The 19,586-nt window shown below is 41.0% G+C and overlaps 1 protein-coding gene across 3 annotated transcripts in view; it reads right to left on the bottom strand.

Moving 5' to 3' along the window:
- LOC126213235 (insulin-like growth factor 2 mRNA-binding protein 1) overlaps window positions 1-19,586 on the bottom strand; it is a 920,751-nt gene that overhangs the window by 59,900 nt on the left and 841,265 nt on the right. For 2 of the 3 annotated variants that reach the window (XM_049940885.1, XM_049940886.1), the window contains one exon: window positions 4,858-5,028. In XM_049940885.1, the coding sequence (XP_049796842.1) occupies window positions 4,858-5,028 (171 nt within the window). Of the gene's footprint in view, window positions 1-4,857; window positions 5,029-13,685; window positions 13,981-19,586 lie in introns of those variants that run through there. The other variant, XM_049940887.1, reaches the window with a different exon arrangement.

The raw sequence follows: 19,586 nt of genomic DNA, 5'->3' as shown, positions 1-19,586 counted from the left end.
AGGAAACACACTAAATCAGAGATGCATTCACTTCACCAGTTCTGCTTTCTCTCCACAGAAAAACAACTTTTTGGTAGTTCAAATACAGCCAAAAGAAGAAAAAGGCCATCTCAAAAAAAATCTTGCAAAAGCAAACATCCCAGCCAAAGTTTGCCATTCAGCACTTTTTAAACAGTAACATAGCATGGAAACTGTTCAATTTTGTGAATCTAATCATTTTGGGCATGGGGGAAAATGCATATATTGATAAAAATATATGTGAATTTTGCCAAAAACAGATGTTACATTTTCCAGACCCTAGCAATCAGACACTCACCACTTAGCTACTGGGGCAAACTAACTGGAAAGAAGCGACTAAGAAATGTCGTTTGAAAATTAACTAGGCGAGGTGCTCCTGTGATCCTACCATTCATTTCCCATCTTACGCCCGTAAGAGGAATGCTTTCCCTCGGCTCGCAACTATGAATCTGTACAGTCATCACAGTGTCATTTCATCGAACTAGCATCACATAGCAACTGCTATCGAACAGATGTCTATTGCCGACATGTTTTGTGTGTTAAGACTGCACTCGGGTCACACAGCTGCGACTTACACATATCGCTCACATACAACAAGTGTGTTCTCACCAATAGTTTGGATAGTACTATTGTACGATCTCGAAAGTCATCGAGAGGCTGTCGTATGACTGAGGGGTTCCGATTTCTGGCAATTTCTGCCCACTGAACACTGGAGAGATGTTACAGTGGAGAAAGAGAGCAAAGATGGTGGAGAGGGATGTTTTGTTTTGTTTGGTTTTAGGGGACAAAAACAACTGGGGCCATAAGCGCCCAAGTCAAAACTATAGAAGAACACGAGGATAGCAAGGAGCTAAAAAATGACGATACATCGATCCCGAGTGATTTAAGATAAGACAACTAAAAACAGGGATTTGCAGAAAGGGCTGAAACACTACATACAGAAACGGAGGTCGAGAACTAAAAATTAAATGACATTCGCCATACTGCTACGGCAGATAAAAAGTAAAATGCAGTCGACTGTCCGTGGGTCGTACGTTAAAACTGCCAATAACTCAAGACAGCAAACCCAAGCAGGAACGTAACTGATTAAGAAATTGGCATTCTGTCAGGAAGTGTCAGGCAGTTAAAACTTGGGCGAGGGAGTGCCACTTAAATGACTATTGTTACAAAGGCAGTTCCCAATAAGCAACCTAGTTAAAATTACCTCCTCCCAGTAAGAGGGTGTAGAAGAGTTAACCCAAGTCACTAGGAGAGGTTTAATAATCTGGAGCTTATTCCCACGAAAGGAGGACCAATGGCAATGTCAAAGTGACACCACCTGCTGACAGACGGCAGCACAGAGATCGTCGGAGGGAATATAGGAATTAGTGGGCTGAGGTACAAGCGACTGCAGCCTCGTTTGCTGGGAGACCGACATCACCGGGAACCCACATAAATATCACAGTGGCTCCATAAAGAGAGAGCAAGTGACAGTTTTCCCGGACCCACTGTACTAAGGGATGTGCGGTGGACAGCGCACAGGGACTTTGAAGGGTGCTGAGAGTGTCAGAGCAGAGGACACAACTGAAAAGCTTTGCCCCCGGATGCAAAGAGCTCGGCTGTAAATACTGAGCAGTGCGCCGGAAGCAGATATCTAAAAACGTCGGCACAAATGACAAAGGCACAAGTGACACCATAGACAATCTGAAAGCCGTCAGTGTACACAAAGGTACTATCGCAAAGTTCCATACGAAGATTGTGAAATTGAAGGCAATAGAGGCTGGAATGGTGTTTTTAGGATGTGAATGGAGGCCGAGGAGAACACGGGTCACCGAACGAAGCCAAGTTTGTGAAGGGTTCACACCCACCGCGAAAGTTGCAGGTAGTGTGAAATTGAGCCACCGGAACAAGTGCTGAAAGCAGACTCCAGTAGGTAACAGAGAAAAGGGATACACCCCATGGAAAGGTATGTGATCTACTGACCCCACAGACAGTACTTCTGCTGTTTTGATTGGCACAACATGCTGTTCAAATAAATAAGAATTCAAGAATAAGCCTCCTGTGCCTTACAGGAAAAACAATGCTTCATTTTTATTAAACCTACATACAAAGTTATTGCATTCCTTAATCTGCATTGAAAAATCTTACATAAAGGCAGTTTTTAGTCATTCTGGCAAGAGTGCAGTATCACTTGGTTGTTTCCATGTGTGTCCTACTGGATTTTTTGACACTGAGCATGCTGTGCATGTCTCCTCTTCAGATAGTCATGCCTGTACAGAGCACACTTATGGAAGGCTCTTATCAGGGAGGTCACATGTTGCTTCTTCCCACAACGAATTTTTTTATGTAAATAATTATTGCAATAAAGACTGCTTCATACAAAATACTTTCAAAGTTAACTAAAAGGTATAAAGTAATTTCTCCTAGCCACATAGATAGTCCTGCATTTTGTGCTTATGAATTTTTCATAGGTATGACAATACCTGCAAAATTTAAAATAAAAATATGGATTGCATGCAATACAATTGATGCACACATAGTTCACCCTAAGTCACTAAAAATTTTTCTGCATCGCACGTGATATGAACTGTTGAGATCTTTCTCAATGACAGCTTCTCATGACCAGGCGCAGTTCTAACTTTAGATCACATGGTCTTCTACATGTGAAATTTTTCAGTCAGTTTCAAGCATTTTGATGAGATTACAATAGGGACATGGTAAAAAGACCTTATAGACAAGAGAGCGACCTAACACAAACAGATCAATATGTGAAGAGACATCTTTCTGGCACAGTTGTTAGATTGCTTATTGCTGCTACAATGGCAGGTTCCCAAGATTTAAGTGAGTTTGAAGGTGGTGTTACAGTTGGCGCATGAATGATGGGACACAGCATCTCCAAGTTAGTGATGAAGTGGGGATTTTCCCATACGACCATTTCATCAGTGTACCACGAGTATCAGGAATCCAGTAAAACATCAAATCTTTGACATCGCTGCTGCTGGAAGAAGGTCCTACAGAAACAGCACCAGTGATGCCTGAAGAGAATCGTTCAACGTGAAAGAAGTGCAATCCTTCTCCAAACTGCTCCAGATTTCAGTTCTGGCCCATCAACAAGTGTCAGCATGTGAACAATTCAATGAAACATCATCGATACGGGCTGTCGGAGCCAAAAGGCCTACTTGTGCAACCTTGACGACTTCACAGAACAAAGCTGTACACTGCACCTGAGCCCATCAACACTGACATTGGACTGTTTTTGACTGGAAACATGTTGCCCGGCCAGACGGGTCTCATTTCAAATTTTAATGAGCAGGGGGACATGTACAGGTATGGAGACAACCACATGAATCCGTGGACCTGCATGTCAGCAGTGGACTGTTCAAGCTGATGGAAACTCTGTAACAGTGTGAGGCGTGTGACAACAAAGAAAAAGCTTCCACATTGGTTTGCTATGGTGATGGTACTTTTGCTATACCACCTCACGGAGAAAAATGGTGTCAAATTCTAAATTTTAAGGGTGACATTTATTCCAAAGTTCACTATGGAAAATGAAAAAGGTCAACTCTCGCACATAAGAACTATAAAAAGAAGCAGTAACATCCTACTTACTGTACACAAGAGCAGCTACCCGTGAAAAACAAATCGGCAGTAACAGATTATACACAGCGAGAGAAAATTCGTTTCCCCAATACTACGTTTTTACCATGTTTCTATGAGTACAGAAAACACACGGATATTCAAAAGCACAAAAACAATTTAACAGCAATGGAGGATCAAAATTATAAAAGTCACTGGTAAGTCAAGCAAAGAGCACCAAATCTTCACCACTACAACAAGCTTGGTAGCAAACGTCAGTGCACTTTGGTCCTAAGTAGTCTGATGACTTTGTGAATTGACTTTTAAACAGATCAGCTTGCTGATATAAAGTCAAAGCTGTTACCAAAGTCTTTATTGCCCCTGATCATATCTCCAGCTGCTGTTGCTGCATCTGGAGGGCACTCAACATGTGATGATCACCACTCTTACACTGAAACTGTGAAGCGGATTGAGCTGCAGCACAAGAAATGAGGATAGTTTGAAACATAAGACTACATATTCTCCCTTGTATTCCTTTTTACATGAACACACCCATTCCTCTGAACGGTAAAATGGAGCAGTCGAGTCAAGGCAGACCATTACGAACAATGATATCTGATCTGGACAGCCGCTACGAGGTAAGTCCAGAAAACAAGATCGGTGGGTCGTAAAGACAGAAACTGGATGAGCCAGTCGTTCTATAACATGTTAAAAGCTTCGACCTGAGAGCTTAGGTAGAAGAGAAGACAAAAAACAAAATTGTGAAACACACGTCACATTCAGCTCATTATCACCTAAAATTGAGGGCAGATATGTTTTTAACCACACTGAACCCTCTTATTATATAAAATGCAGTCAGCTAAAATGTAGTGAGCCATAATCGGCACACCACATGCATCACGAACATGCAGTTCTTCACGACTGAGAAGGAAACCATGGGTCAGGGGAATGTGACATTTGAAGTCTGATTACACAGCATCACCTCTAACTTGTCAGAAAGAGGTACACTGTGGCCTCAGTCCCCTTTATTGAAAGTCTCCAGCACTGGAAGATGAATCACGAGGCAGAAAAACATGCACCAGGCTACATCCTAATGCAAAACAGAAACAACAACGACCTTGCGAAAGCCCGAATTGTACGATAACGTGATAAGACTCGGGAAAAGACTCCCTTCCAAAGGAATCGCCGAACAGAAATCGGTAAATTGTGGACCTGCGAACAACAAAAAAGTAGAAATATACACATATTTTGCAAAGAAATGTTGCAAGTGGCACACATCCTCACCCCTGGGCTTGCTCGTGGGTGTCGTAGGTGACGTGCACGGAGAATGTCGTACCATCCCTCGAGGTGCCCACCTTCTCCAGCTGCTGGACGTTTCCAAAAGGCACGAGCAGAGGCTCCACGTCCTCGAGGCACAGGTGGCCGGGCAGGTTGCTCACCACTACCTTACCAACACTGCAACACACACGAGTGACCAATTAGCAACATCCCGAAAGGTCCTATGAGAAATTTGATGTGTGCTGCAAAATGGATGTAGCTCCCTTTATACAGCTTTTATTAAACAAATACTGCCTTTCTCACTTCCACTGAACTCAACTGATACTAATGGAGCCTCACACAGGGTGACTAACTATACGAAGAACATGTAAATCGGTTATAAACATTTAGATGTCACTAAAGATATTCATACTTATGTTACGACACACTCGATATGCCAGTCATCATAGGCAACGATGTGGCACAGACGAATAGTGACATTCTCCACGACCTGCCGAAGTGTCTCAATATTGATGCACTCTACGACCTCAAGAGTGGTCGTTTTCAACTTGCCAACGGTTATTACTGTACACCTTGTCTTTAACATAGCCCCACAAAAACGAGTCGTGTTTACACAGCCGGAGAATAGGGTGGCCAATCGAGGCCCTTGCCAGTGGCCTCTGGGTACCCAAGAGTCAGAATGCAGTTTCCAAAGTTCTCCTCCAGGACACCAAACACTCTCCTGCTTCGATGGGGTTGAGCTCCGTCTGTCACGAACCGCATCTTGTCGAAATTAAGGTCAATTTGGATAATCGTCTTCCAAAACCTTCATGTGCCGTTTGGTAGTGTCCGTGTTATCGAGGACTACATCACACCGATTATTCGGTGGCTGGACATTGCACACCACAGTCACCCGTTTAGGGTGAAGAGACTTCTTAATCACGAAATAGGGATTCTCAGTCCCCCTAATGCACCAATTTTGCTTACTGACAAACCCATCCAGGTGAAAGTGGGCTTCGGCACTAAACCAAAAAATACTCATTTCCATCATGCCCCACAGCCAGCAGTGCAGTTTCAACATCCTAACACAAACTGTTCAGAATTTTGTTCCCAATTTTATTAAAAGAATTTAGTATGCACAGTTTTCCGCAATCCTGCATATAAAGGTTTTTACTTGTGAATACAACCACAAGGTTCATGTATCTCCAATTATGCCGTTCTAAATTCTGTCCGTTAACTATTCATCAATTCCTCACGTTTCGTCTACAGCCACGAGGTTTAAAAATTTTCTGCATCCTCCCAACAGGAATGCAGTTGGTGTTTGCACCATTTTTGATACAAAATAATATCTTCCACACCAACAGGAATCCTCGTGTAGCCAGAACCAGAATTAGAGAGTCTTTCTCGATCAATATTCTTTCAAAAATTATAGTAATATTTTTCTTAGAACAGAAACAGTAAGCATTAAAAACATTCCATCTACATAATATTTCTCGGTACAAGCTGTTAGCAGTCTGATACGACAAAGAGGTAACTCCGCGAGCTCTTATGGGATGGAGAAATCATTTTCGTAACAATTGTTTTGTTGATTAATGTATACTCCATCCCTCCTCCCTCTCACTGTCTGTTTTTTCTACACTGATAAAGGAGTTTGATAACTTAATAATACCCAAAAGTCAACTTACAGATGTGCCCGTCTGCCATTCAATGCCCCTCTATTTGGTGAACAACCATCTATATTACGAAATGGCTAAAATGATGCAAATTCCCAGTTGCAAGCTTTCTCTCAAACAGCTTTCATGAGCAACTACAATTTTTTCAATGTATCATATAATAGCTGACGAAATTTCGAAAATTTAAAGTACCGTCAATCTACTAATTAAGAGGTATCCTTACATTAAAGACTTAAGTCAAATATTGCTAGAAACACTCTCTCTCTACCGAGTGGCATCAAACAAACATTTATATATAAATTTCAAACCTTTCTGAAACAATTTCTGACTAACACCCCCACAAATCATGGAAAGAGAAAAGTTTACCAACTACTACATTCTTGCTATTGGTGCAGTAAAACTTCAGCTTCAAGCATTACTTCAGTTAGTACAAATCCTATTTGCAACACAGTTTACCAGTGCCCACATATATCACTTAATGCATCTGCTATTACTCTATCCTGGAGTTTTCATTGCCTGATATGTTTACAACTAATACTGTGGTTGTTAATTTTAGAGTTCATCTGAGTTAACCCTTCTCACTGACCAAGATGGAGCATAGCTAATGGCACAAGAGTGTAAGAATACCTGTCTACCTTAAGAGGGTTCTGCAAGATGTTCACTCAATTTTTTACAATATTCATAATGCACACTAAAGAATATTCAGATGTACTGCAGGCAAACACAATGAAAACAATCTAGTGACTGCCCATTAATCTGTAAATTACTTTTGCACATTTGGAATTCCATATATTTGGTTTTAAACGATTAAGAGAAATACGAGAATATGCTCGCGGGCCAAACTGACAAGACAGGGGAATACAGAGATTTTGGGGCAGAAAACTCAAGAATATAGATGGGGCTAAACTGTAATACATTGCTGAAAGCAAATTGCATACCAAACTGTCTACCTTCAACTGACTCTCTGAACAAATTAAGTACATAAAATACAACAACTACCCTATCCCAGAATTGGGCTCATTCTTTACCCAGCTACACAAATGTCCCAAAGAATTCGACACTCTCGAGTGATCTGGGCTTTGCTATATCTCAGTTATGTTTTGACCAATGACACCACTGTTGGCACGAATTTTTTAAACGGAGGTTGTGGTGACTATGTAGCACGTCGTCTCAATAAGGCTTAAAGATAAAGAGTTTGGTTTAGAGTAAGAGAAGCCAATAAATGTGTCAATATTTTTTTTTTTAATTTTGTGCATTCTGTGATACAAGACCAAAGTGCGCTGCTCTTGTCTCATTTGCCAATATTGGAAATCCTTTGATGTCAATTGTTCCCAATTAGATGGTAGTATACATCAGCTAATGAGAACCACAAATCTAAGATACAAATTAATTCCACTTCTTTTCGACACCAGTGGGAAAAGAAACTAAGTGTGCCGACACACTGATCTGTAGCATACCCGAGGACTAGCTTGGGGCGGAATGCGATAATTTTGCCGAGACTTGGTGAAGCCAACTAATCTTAACACAAAAATTCAATTGCCGTGATACATTTGTGTCCAGCTTAGCCCAAAATATATGTTCATCATAGCAATAACATACTTATATGTATCATGCCCGTGGCTCACAATTCAGTGATTAGGCTCACTGCCTTGTTCATGGGGTCCTGGGTTAAAGTCACAGCTGGCTTGGGGATCTCTTCACTTGTGATTAGGCGTCTGTGTTGTCCGAAACATTTCATCTCATCTTCATCAAAGCACGTCTCCAAAATGGCATCAAATAGGAAGAGTTGCACTAAGCACATGAACAATCCCAGGCAGGGTCTCACAGTCAATAAACTCATTTTTGGTATGTCTTACCAATTTTGATGAAAATTAAAACAACGTGGTAAAATTTTGAACCAACAGAACTTTATTTACAAAACTGCATTCTGGGTGACTGCCAACACCTGACTCACAGTTTGTCGTAATCAGTTCCTATCAATTTAATGGTAAGGGTTGTTCACAGCATTGGCATGTGATCCAATGGTCACGAGACACCATATAAGTGCACTTTGACTGTTGCACACCTGTTTCTATTATTTTGGTATTTCATTTTAAAGTAATTTCAATACATTAGAAGCTGTAAATAACACGAACATCCCCACAAAAAATCCCTTTATTCCTCCGTGAGCCTCGATACTAGACGATTAAAACATGTGTGGTTGGACAATGTTATACATGCTTAGTCTTTTTGTTACACTAATGGATTCAATGGAAGTGTCATTGGGCTAACCCGAAGGGCTACAAGGCATTCTCACAATTTCCATTAAATTACAATAACCATTCTGATGTGCATATTTGCGCACAATGGTTCCTCTATACTACAGCTTCAAGACAAAGGGTGAGGAATTGAGAAGGCTTTCTTTTTTTTTATCGAAATTTTCACTAGCAACACAAATACTAATTCTCAGTTTTATAATTAATTCTTTTTAGCATTAAAGACTAACAATTCTTAATACTTGTTTCAATAGTTGTGTGACACATAAAATGAAAGTTATCACATATAAGTCTACTGTTCCATGATGTAAACAATGTCAATGCTGTAAACCTAATAAATCTTTGCCCTAGGGATAAACAGAGTATGGACTTCTGAGAAGGTATATCTTAACCTATACAAATTATAAAAGCTACTTCCTTCCTGCACTTGTGAACTTACGAAATTTCATAGTTCTGCTATACCTTCAAGGGCAGATTCCACACAGTGTGAGATGCAAATGCAAAACTTGGCAAAATATTTGCAAGAACAGAATTGAAAGAACAATGTTCAAAAAATTTATAAAGCACCTTGAAAAAACTACAAGACAGAGCAAAAATTGTGGCAAGGAATAACTGAGGCTACATAGCAACCTTAACATGGGTGCAAGCACCACCATTTTTGGGAGCATTACAGGAAACACGTGGGTAAAAGTAGATTATAAAATAATTAAGGGCAGGAGCCAATTTTAATACAGTGGTCAATGTTATAATCTATATAGAAACTAAAATAACTACGAAGACAATGTACAGAGGCTTCACAAAGAGACTGGCTTGTATCTAGTTATCAGTTTACGCAAGAAACAGAACCACACGTGCCAACCTCACAACACTTTAGTGCACGCAATGGTCTGGGTTGATCTTTTGGGCAGAGTGGGTAAACATGAGTAAAGGTATACAGACAATTTTAAAGCTAAGGCAACCACAGCTAAAGTAATTATACATGATTGATCAACCATTCGTGCAGAGTAATGCAGGTGAGAAAACTTAAATATAAAACTGAATGAGAAGTCCAATATTCCACAATAGGTGTATTTGTTGAAGTCAATTAGAGACACTCACACCTGGTTTCGCAACTTTTAACTTGCATCTTCTGGTGTATATGTCTGTACAGAAATTTTATAAATTAATACCTTAATAATGGGGAAAGAAAGTTATCCACAATCTTTTCAAAGTGCTGATTGAACAGATGTAAATAAGGAAGAAATTATTATGCATCTGGTTAAGAAACTACAGGTGTGGATCACATATGCACAGCCAAGAACAGACCTATTCATTTATAATAAATAAGGTTCATAATTTCATACCAAAAGATGGTTACTTATAATGCTGTCACAAGGTATAGGGAGCAATCACAGAATGCCACAGAGTAACAACTAGCGTGGCTGCAAAGTTCTCAGCCTTCAACTGGTAAAAACCATCATCAGTGATGTCCAGTCTATAAACACAAAGGAATGGAATTAGGAATCTGAAAGTGACTAAAATAGAAGAGAGATTGGAGCTGTCCCATTTAACATGAAACAAATGACACGAACAGGACTGGTGTGTGTTAATACGTTGATGAACTGCCATCACTTGACTGATTAAAACATGTTCCAATGGGCCCATGTCAATTAACGGACAATGTCCCTGGTAAGTGTTATCCAGGAAAATATTGGGTCCTGGAGTGACTGGAGAATAAAAATAAATGCAGTTAATTATGAAAACTAATAAAATTAATGTGTAAAACCACACTGAATAAAATTATTGTTAATGTTTTGCACCCACCACTTATTGAAAGGAAGAAGATTATGCTGTCAGTTGAACTTGCCAGAAGCTGACATGCTTACATGTGTTTCTCACACACCAGCCTAATTCAAGAATCTTTTCTTAAGTTATTGCACAGAAATTAACACACACTTAAAAATAATTATGACTTTAGTCGAGCGATGTGTAAAACTACATTCAAAATATTAATTTATAATAATTTCTGTATACACACCAGAAGATGCAAGTTAAAAGCTGTGGAACTGGTTGTGAGTTTTTAATGCAATAAATACAGCTATTGCAGACAATTGGTCTTTTCCATTCAGTTTTATATATTAATATAATTATCACCTTTGTGTAAACATCTGCATGTTATAGTGTATGAATGATTTATCCGTTTGTAAATGACATACATCAGCTATACCTCAATACTGCAGGCATGAGACTATCTAGGCTGTGTGAGAGGTAGAGATAAGAGAAAACATTCACCAAAGGCTTGTTTGTTACAAAATTTAGGTTTATGTTTACCCTGGAATTTTAGCTTTTATAACAAAAAATGCATTTAATACGGTGAGAACGCAGGCATCAGGCTACGCTACAAATCAATCTGTTACCACGATCTTTACCCCATGTTCACATTTATTGGTTGCTTCAACTCACAACCAAGCAATCGCCTTGCAAATCTGAGACTTCCACCTATGGTGTAAGTCAGATCAGTACACAGTGGGCTGGGGAGTACAGTACTACACTGTAGCCTACCTGCTGTGCTGAGCTACTCAACATACAAGTCACACATATTTGGCAGTTTGTGGTTGATGGCCTCAAAGTCTGCTCTCAAGTTACTGTACAGAACTCAAAATAATTGTGATGTAAGTCAAGTGATAAGCAAAACTGCAACCAACAGACCATACAAGCATATTTTACTGATCATTCTTTATCACTACAAACATTAGATTTTGTGATCTCCAATAAATCACTTCACCTTAGAATCCAATCAAAATGACTTAACAAGGTAGTGCACAGTTAAGCATTCACAGACATAAGAAATCAAAGACTCCATGTTCAAAAGACTTTGCAGTAATTTTTTGATACTGCAGCACTGCAAGATTTTGGCAACAGCTCAATATGAAATGGATAACTTACTGAAACTGGTTGTCTAGCATTGTACACAGCAACAACAATTGCCCAACAGAATTTTATTGAAACACTACATACTAACTGCAGCAGTACACAGAAGCAAGTATTTTTATAGCACCTACATCTATTCTTATTGTCATGCCTCAGGTAAACAGAGACTGATCATTGGTCTCCCACAACAGTGTAAAATTTGCCTTTTTTCCTCAAAAATACTACAAGTGTGTCTCATCTCACCACCATAATAGCACATACAAAGCAAGAGAACACTTCCAATAAATCAACCTACCCCATTTCAAAACACACACACACACACACACACACACACACACACAGGTTGAATGCTATTAGGAGTGTAATGTGATACAAATTTAGCAGCATTCAAGAAAGTCATTTTCTGCCCATCTCCTTCATCAGAAAAATAAGATTTTAATTTCTACCAATCCTAGAGGCTAGTTTGAAGTTTTACGGATAGAATTAATTTAGAATTCGTTATCACTCACAGATCATAAGAAATAATTCTATGGGGGTGGACATGAAGTGTCATTGTCATTCATCAAAGCAGAAGGAAGTAAAACTTCTTAACCACAGCGAGGTTCTGGGAACATTTTAAAGTACCCATATCAAGAATGCCAGTGATTATTAAGTAACAGATTTGTGATAATAGAGCCACAATTACCCACGGGCAATTAAAGAATTATCAAAATCCATAGAACTGAAAAGGCAGTTAATGTATATCTCTTAAACGTATACTACCAGGAAAGGGCTATTTAAAAAGCGAAATAAAGGGCTGGTAAAAAAAGTGCTGCTAACTAAAAATACATGTCATCCCGTTACAATAAGTGAGACTCGCCGCTGTTTTCAAAAACTTAGGACTGACAGTCGCTTCCCTGCAGTCAATGTCTTCTCTTGCTAAATGTTTTCTATAGGAAAACTGTACGCCTGAGATCTGCGATGGAAAACGAGAACATTTCTGAATGTCACCACAAAGGATGGTACGCTGATGTCATTCTTTCAGACTAATGAGAGCCAGCAAAATTTAATGGAGAGCTGACAAGTTTTGGAATTCTGTAGACATAAGTATAAGCATGCACGTTCCATAACTTATGTTTTATTGATGTATTTAACTGATAGTGTGGATGAATGAATAGGACAGCCCCCGGTACAACCCATGCACGATGCCAGTATGAAAAGCAATTAAGGGACACTAGGGCAAAGTGAGGACTGATGAACCGGCATGCCAACTTCCTGTTACGTAACGGCGACGAGTTCCTTGACCTCTAGTTGAATTCCAAAAGATGCCGAATCCATTCAAAGCCCCGCCCATACCCTGACTACCGGCACATTGTATACCTTGCACCACCCGAGGCATTGCCTCTTGCTTCGACTACCATGGTGCATATAAATATATATAAACGATGCTTCATAAACCGTGTCGGCTGTACTTTTACATCGTATAACTATTGCAGGCTGCAAGAGAAAAATCATGAAATGTAATGAGGTCTGCAGATAAGTTACTTCATTGGTGAATTCGCAGGGTTACGTTACGTGGCAATGAAAGAGATGCATTATCAACTCATTAATGCTGCAAAATACGTCAATGACAATTATTAAAAACGACAACGTGCTGCAGGAAATGCATTTTTCGAACGTGACAAAAGACACATGTCCTTCTGAATCAGCGTTTTATGTTCTAAAGCAACAGCATCAAGGTCACGCCCTTTACGTAACGGAATTCTTTCCCGATACCAGATCTCCAGGCACTGAAATTTATGTAAAGTGAAGTGTTTCCATTCAGTTGGCGGAGGCAAATGTCCAAGAGATATAATACAGCATCATTTGCAAAACGAGGCAAAGCTTTCAACATTTCCTGAAACACGCCAGTGGTCTGCTGAACGCTAGATGGCCACGTGACAATCTTACACCAACATGCAACTACACAAATGCCTGTAAAAAATCTTGGCAGTTACCACACGATAACATGCATAAACAACTTAGTCCTCTTAGTTACCGTGAGAACGAATTCCACATCCCGTTTCGTCATCGCCCTCCAAAGAGGTCCGAAGAGAAAAACATAAAAAAGCAGCAGGCACCACGGCGAGATAAAGAAAGAGCCTGGCACCCATACGCACAGTGATGTACAAAAACTAACACAGCACCCAACAAGTGAACACTTTACTGGAAATTTACATCCCCTAAGAATGCTCGTACAAAAACTAAGTGGTGCTGTCGACGTGTAGAAACGGCGAAAAATATAACCTATAGCCGGCAGCAACACAGGACGGAAGGCACTTAGCGAATGGCGTGGCGCCGGCAACGCCGGAAACAAAGAGCATGGAAGGCGCAGACCGACCGCACAACCGAGAAACTCGCGCTGCGCTGGCTTGTGTGCTTTGGAGTGCCGCGGCACTGGGCCAACGCAGCGTTCTAGTAGGGAAGGTAGCCCAAAACGCACCTGGACCGTTTCGGTGGCGATGACTATTCCTTGGAGCGACGGCCCTGCGTCCCGTTCTCTCTTCTGAGCACGTTGCACGCATGCACTCACACACAGTCACACACGCACACACACTTGCACGCCCAGGGTCCTTGCACAACTCCCGCCGCAAAGTCTGAATAGCAGGGCTGCAGGCGGGACAGCCAGACGAGGGGAAGGGGTGTCGGTGGTGGGAGGTGGGGGCAAGGTGCCAGAGTACAACCCCGCCGCGCTGCACACGTCACAAAAGCAGCGTCAGCCGTCTGTCATTGGTGCACCATCCGACCAATCCAAAACGCGCGCGGGAATACAAGTAGCTTTTTTTTTTCGCATTAATGGTATTCCGTATATCGCATTAAAAGTTTCATTAGTACTTGCTAAATTAAGAGCGTGTATCCACTAGCAAGTAAAGTTCTGCTAATCGCATGCCTAAGCGACTTCTGTACGTTCTTTCATGTGAAGCACTCCCAGTTAAGTAGACCGCTAAGGAAATATAACTGTCCACCGCCGACAAGATAGTGTGAAACATATTTACCGATTACTTTGTACTAACAGAAAGGAAAGTTGAATGACAGTACAGATGTCTTTAAATTCTACCGATATTTTCATATTTGCAGAAACATAAATACATTACATTTATAATAAAACTAACAAATGCTGTTTGCAAAAATCGAAGAGTAATTAAAAGATCGGTGATATAGTTTGCCGCATTTTTGTATCCTATTTTCGAATATTTGACTGTACAACAGAAAAGAGATGTTCGAAACTTACATATGTTGCTGTCGGAAAGTTTTTAATCCGAGCAAAGTTCTCTGATTTTACTTCGTTCAATAGTGTCTTTTGATAACTTAAATGTGTACGCCTCTGTAACCACTATTTCACCCAAGCATTTCTTCTTTTCTTAACTGTGCTTTTCGTAACTCACCTAGCGCACGAAGCATGTAGTATCCAGTAGCAGTTAACTTTTACGAGTACTTGTTAAGATGTTTATATTAGAACAAATTCCTGCGCAAATTTACTTCTGCAAGTCGCTTGGGAAGCCGGTGTCTTTTGTCACGTTCGAAAAATGCATTTCCTGCAGCACGTTGTCGTTTTTAATAATTGTCATTGACGAATTTTGCAACATTAATGAGTTGATAATGCATCGCTTTCATTTCCACGTAACGTAACCCTGCGAATACACCAATGAAGTAACTTATCTGCAGACCTCATTACATTTCATGAAGTAAGTGCTTATCGAAGCGTTCTCACTATAGAGCTCCATCGTGAGATAGTCAGGTGGAAGTTTCCAATATCGTGCCTAGAAACCAGATTATCTGTCACTGTTGTCGCATTATTATTATTATTATTATTATTATTATTATTATTATTATTATTATTATTATCAATGAAACACTATTACGCAAAACCAAATTTAATAGAAATTTAAAAAAAAACTAATAAATTTAATGATATTTAATGGAAATAAGTGTTTGGATGAAGAAGTGGGTATAGAGGTATACATCTTAAAGTTTCAAGAAAAGAGAGCTCAGTTCGGGATTTTTTTCCTTTTTTTTGCGTATTTCGGGATTTGTTGCCTCAGAATCTGGTGCAGCATTTTCCAGCGTGTCCTGCCTGACAGCACCATTCTTAAAATCGACCTGCTTCGTATCCCAGAACACTGGAAAGCACTCTACTTTCTGAATTAAGAATTGCATTCTTTCACTGGTTCGGTATTGAACGCACAAAACTTCTGCAAGTTCGAGAGAAACTTCAGTAACAGCCGAGTTCGGAAAGTAAACGCAGCAAGTTGTAACAAACTGTTTTCACTAACTTGTGGAAGATACTTCTGGAAGTTGCCAAAACTAGGGGAAGTCAAATTGCTAGAGGCGTTTCCACGTCAAAGGACTTACAGACTTGCAGAAGTAGCTTCTACAAGTGGCTCGTAGCAGCTTACTAGCTAACGGACACACACATTTACAATTAAACGTGAGCACTTGTAAAGAGCGCTTCTTATCCTATAGCTTGCGCAGACACCAGGCAGAAGTAATAGGAATCGAATAAAATGACAGGGTTCTTGCATATCGCCACCCCTCCCCCTCACATCATTCTAGTTTTACAGTGAGCAAATAGTAATGAGAACTAAAAACAAATATGGAAAGGAAATAAAAGTTCAGGGGGTAGAAACAAAAAATTCGGTATAATGATGGCGTAATTCGGCAATAGACTTGCAAGATCAGTTGAACGGAACAAACAATGTTTTGAAAACAGGTTACGAAACGGTCATCAATAGGTAAAATAAATGTAACGGTGCGTCGTCGAAGTAAATCAGGTGAAGCCGAGGCAATTAGACTGGGAAATGCAGCACTAGAAATAGAGTTTTGCCATTTTAGGAGCAAAATCAATGGCAGTGGGAGATGTAAAGAAGGCATGAAATTTCGGTTGCCAACAACAAAAGCAAAAGAGACATTTGTAAGGTCCAAAAAAATATAGGTTTTAGTATGTCTCTTCTGAACGTATTGGTATGTAGTAGACCAATCTATACTAAAGCGTCAAAGAAACTGATATAGGCATGCGTATTCAAATACAGAGATATGCAACAGGCAGAATACGGCGCTGCGCTCGGCAACGCCTATGCAAGACAAGTGTTTGGCGTAGTTGTTAGTTCGGTTACTGCTGCTACAAAGGCAGATTTAGATGAGTTTGAACGTGACGTTAGAGCCGGCGCACGAGCGGTGGGACACAGCATCTCCGGGGTAGCGATGAAGTACGCTCGTTTTACGAGTGTACCGTGAATATCAGGAATCCGGTAAAACATCAAATCTTCGACATCGCTGAGGCTGGAAAAAGATCCTGCAAGAACGGGACCGACGACGACTAAAGACTAACGTCCAACGTGACAGAAGTGCAACCTTTCCGCAAATTGCTGCAGATTTCAATGCTGGGCCATCAACAAAAGTCAGCGTGCGAACCATTCAACGAAACATCACGGACACGGGCTTTCGGAGTCGAAGGTTCACTCGTGTACCCTTGATGACTGCACGACACAAAGCTTTACACCTCGCCTGGGCCCGTCAACACCCATACTCAAAATGTTCAAATGTGTGTGAAATCTTATGGGACTTAACTGCTAAGGTCATTAGTCCGTAAGCTTACACACTAGTTAACCTAAATTATCCTAAGGACAAACACACACACACCCATGCCCGAGGGAGGACTCGAACCTCCGCCGGGACCAGCCGCACAGTCCATGACTGCAGCGCCTCAGACCGCTCGGCTTATCGCGCGCGGCCAACACCCATACTGGACTCGTTTCAAATTGTATCGAGCGGATGGACGTGTACGGGTATGGAGACAACCTCATGACTCCATGGACCCTGCATGTCAACAGTGGACAGTTCAAGCTGGTGGAGGCTCTGTAATGGTGTGGGGCGTGTGCAGTCGGAGTGGTATGAGACCTCCGATATGTGTAGATACGACTCTGACAGGCGACACGTACGTAAGGATCCTGTCTGATCACCTGCATCCATTCGTGTGCATTGTACATTCCGACGGACTTGGGCAATTCCAGCAGGACAATATGACACCGCACACGTCCACAGTTGCTACAGAATGGCTCCAGGAACACTCTTCTGAGTTTAAACGCTTCCGATGGCCACCAAACTTCGGAGACATGAACATTATTGAGCATATCTGGGATGCCTTGCAACGTACTGTTCAGAAGAGATCTCCACTCCCTCACAATCCCTCCAGCTCGACTACCGAGTCCATGCCACGTCGTATTGCGGCACTTCTGCGTGTCGCGGAGGCCTTACACGACATTAGCCAGGTGTACCAGTTTCTTTAGCTCTCCAGTGTACATTTACAGCCAGTCTTCATTAACCACCACAAGGTGCGTGGAGGCGGGTACCTTGTACCACTACTGGTCGTTTCCTTCCTGTTCCAGTCGCAAATGGAGCGAGAGAAAAACGACTGTCTATAAGTCTCCGTACCAGACCCAATTTCTCATGTCTTGTACTCATGGTGCTTCCATGGAATGTTCGTTGACGGCAGTGGATTCGTTCTGCAGTCGGCTGCAAATGTCAGTTCTCTGTTTCTCAACAGTGTTTCGCGAAACTTAACGTCGTCTTCCTTCCTGGGATTTCTATTTGAGCTCGCGGAACATTTCCGTAATACTCACGTGCTGACCGAACCTAGCGGTAACAAAATTAGCAGCACGCCTCTAAATTGCTTCGTTGTTTTCTTTTAACCCGAGCTGGAGGGGATCCCAAACACTCGAGCAGTATTCAAGAATCGGTCGCTACAAATGAAGTGGCGATTTCCTTTATACATGAGCTACACTTTTCTCCCAATATACCGAACAGCTACTGAGAGTTTGTCGGTGGACTTCTGCTTCGTCTTATAAAGTGCGTTGAAGGCAGCACAGCGTGATCACACGGAAATATTTTTTGTTTGCCGTTGTAAACCTCTACCATGACAGTAATACATCATCCATGAACTAATAATAAGCAACGAGAATGATCAGATGTTTCGCACATGTTAACGGTATTCTGCGCATTACATCCACATGCGCACTCGATTACTTTCAAGAAAATTTATTGTCCTTTTCCTTTTAAATAAAAAGAATTACAAATATAGTGATTGTTCATTTCATTCCCGCCTGATCCATACATCTCGTGTCCCCAATATGACATTTCAGTGCTTTGGCCATTCTCTAAAAAAATACTATTTCCTCTCCTTAGATATTTGTGCTGTCGATCTCTTGAATCCCAGAAAACTGACATCTATATTCTTTCATCGGCAACATTACATAATTTTCAGATCATTCAGTCGCTAACGCAACACATCAACAACAGAAGAAAGCTTTCTATACTGCTAGCACTGAAGCGGAGAGGAAGCGAATTTACTTTGGTGGTGCGCTAAGAGACCGTCAAGCAGCGGAACACGCGGGAAACAAGCAACCGCTCGCTCGCCGAAAGACCGAATCTCAAAACTGAAAAGTTGCACAGGTCACACCAGTATCCAACAAAGGAAATAAGACTAATCCGATGAATTAGATACCTATGTCAGTAAAGTCGATTTGCAGTAGGATTTTGGAACATCATGAATTACGTGGAATAAAACGATTTATTAATACACAGCCAGCACGGATTCAGAACACACCGTTCTTGTGAAACACGAGAAGGGTGAAACTGACAGGGAATCTCTGACTGATTCCATATTTCTTGGTTTCCAGATGGCTTTCGACATCGTCCTAACAAGAGACCTCATTGCGTAGCGATGGAGTATCAGCAGTGATTCGTGATTTTCTGTCAGAAAAGTCGCAGTTCGTGGTAATGGCCGGAAAGGGATTGAGTAAAACAGAAGTAATATCTGGCGTTCGCCAAAGAGGTGTTATAGGCTCTCTGCTGTTCCTAAACAATATAAACGATTTAGGAGGCAATCTGAGCACCCATCTTA

Source organism: Schistocerca nitens, chromosome 11 (assembly GCF_023898315.1).
Source record: "Schistocerca nitens isolate TAMUIC-IGC-003100 chromosome 11, iqSchNite1.1, whole genome shotgun sequence".
Taxonomy (NCBI): domain Eukaryota; kingdom Metazoa; phylum Arthropoda; class Insecta; order Orthoptera; family Acrididae; genus Schistocerca; species Schistocerca nitens.
This window is presented reverse-complemented; position numbering and strand designations above follow the sequence as displayed.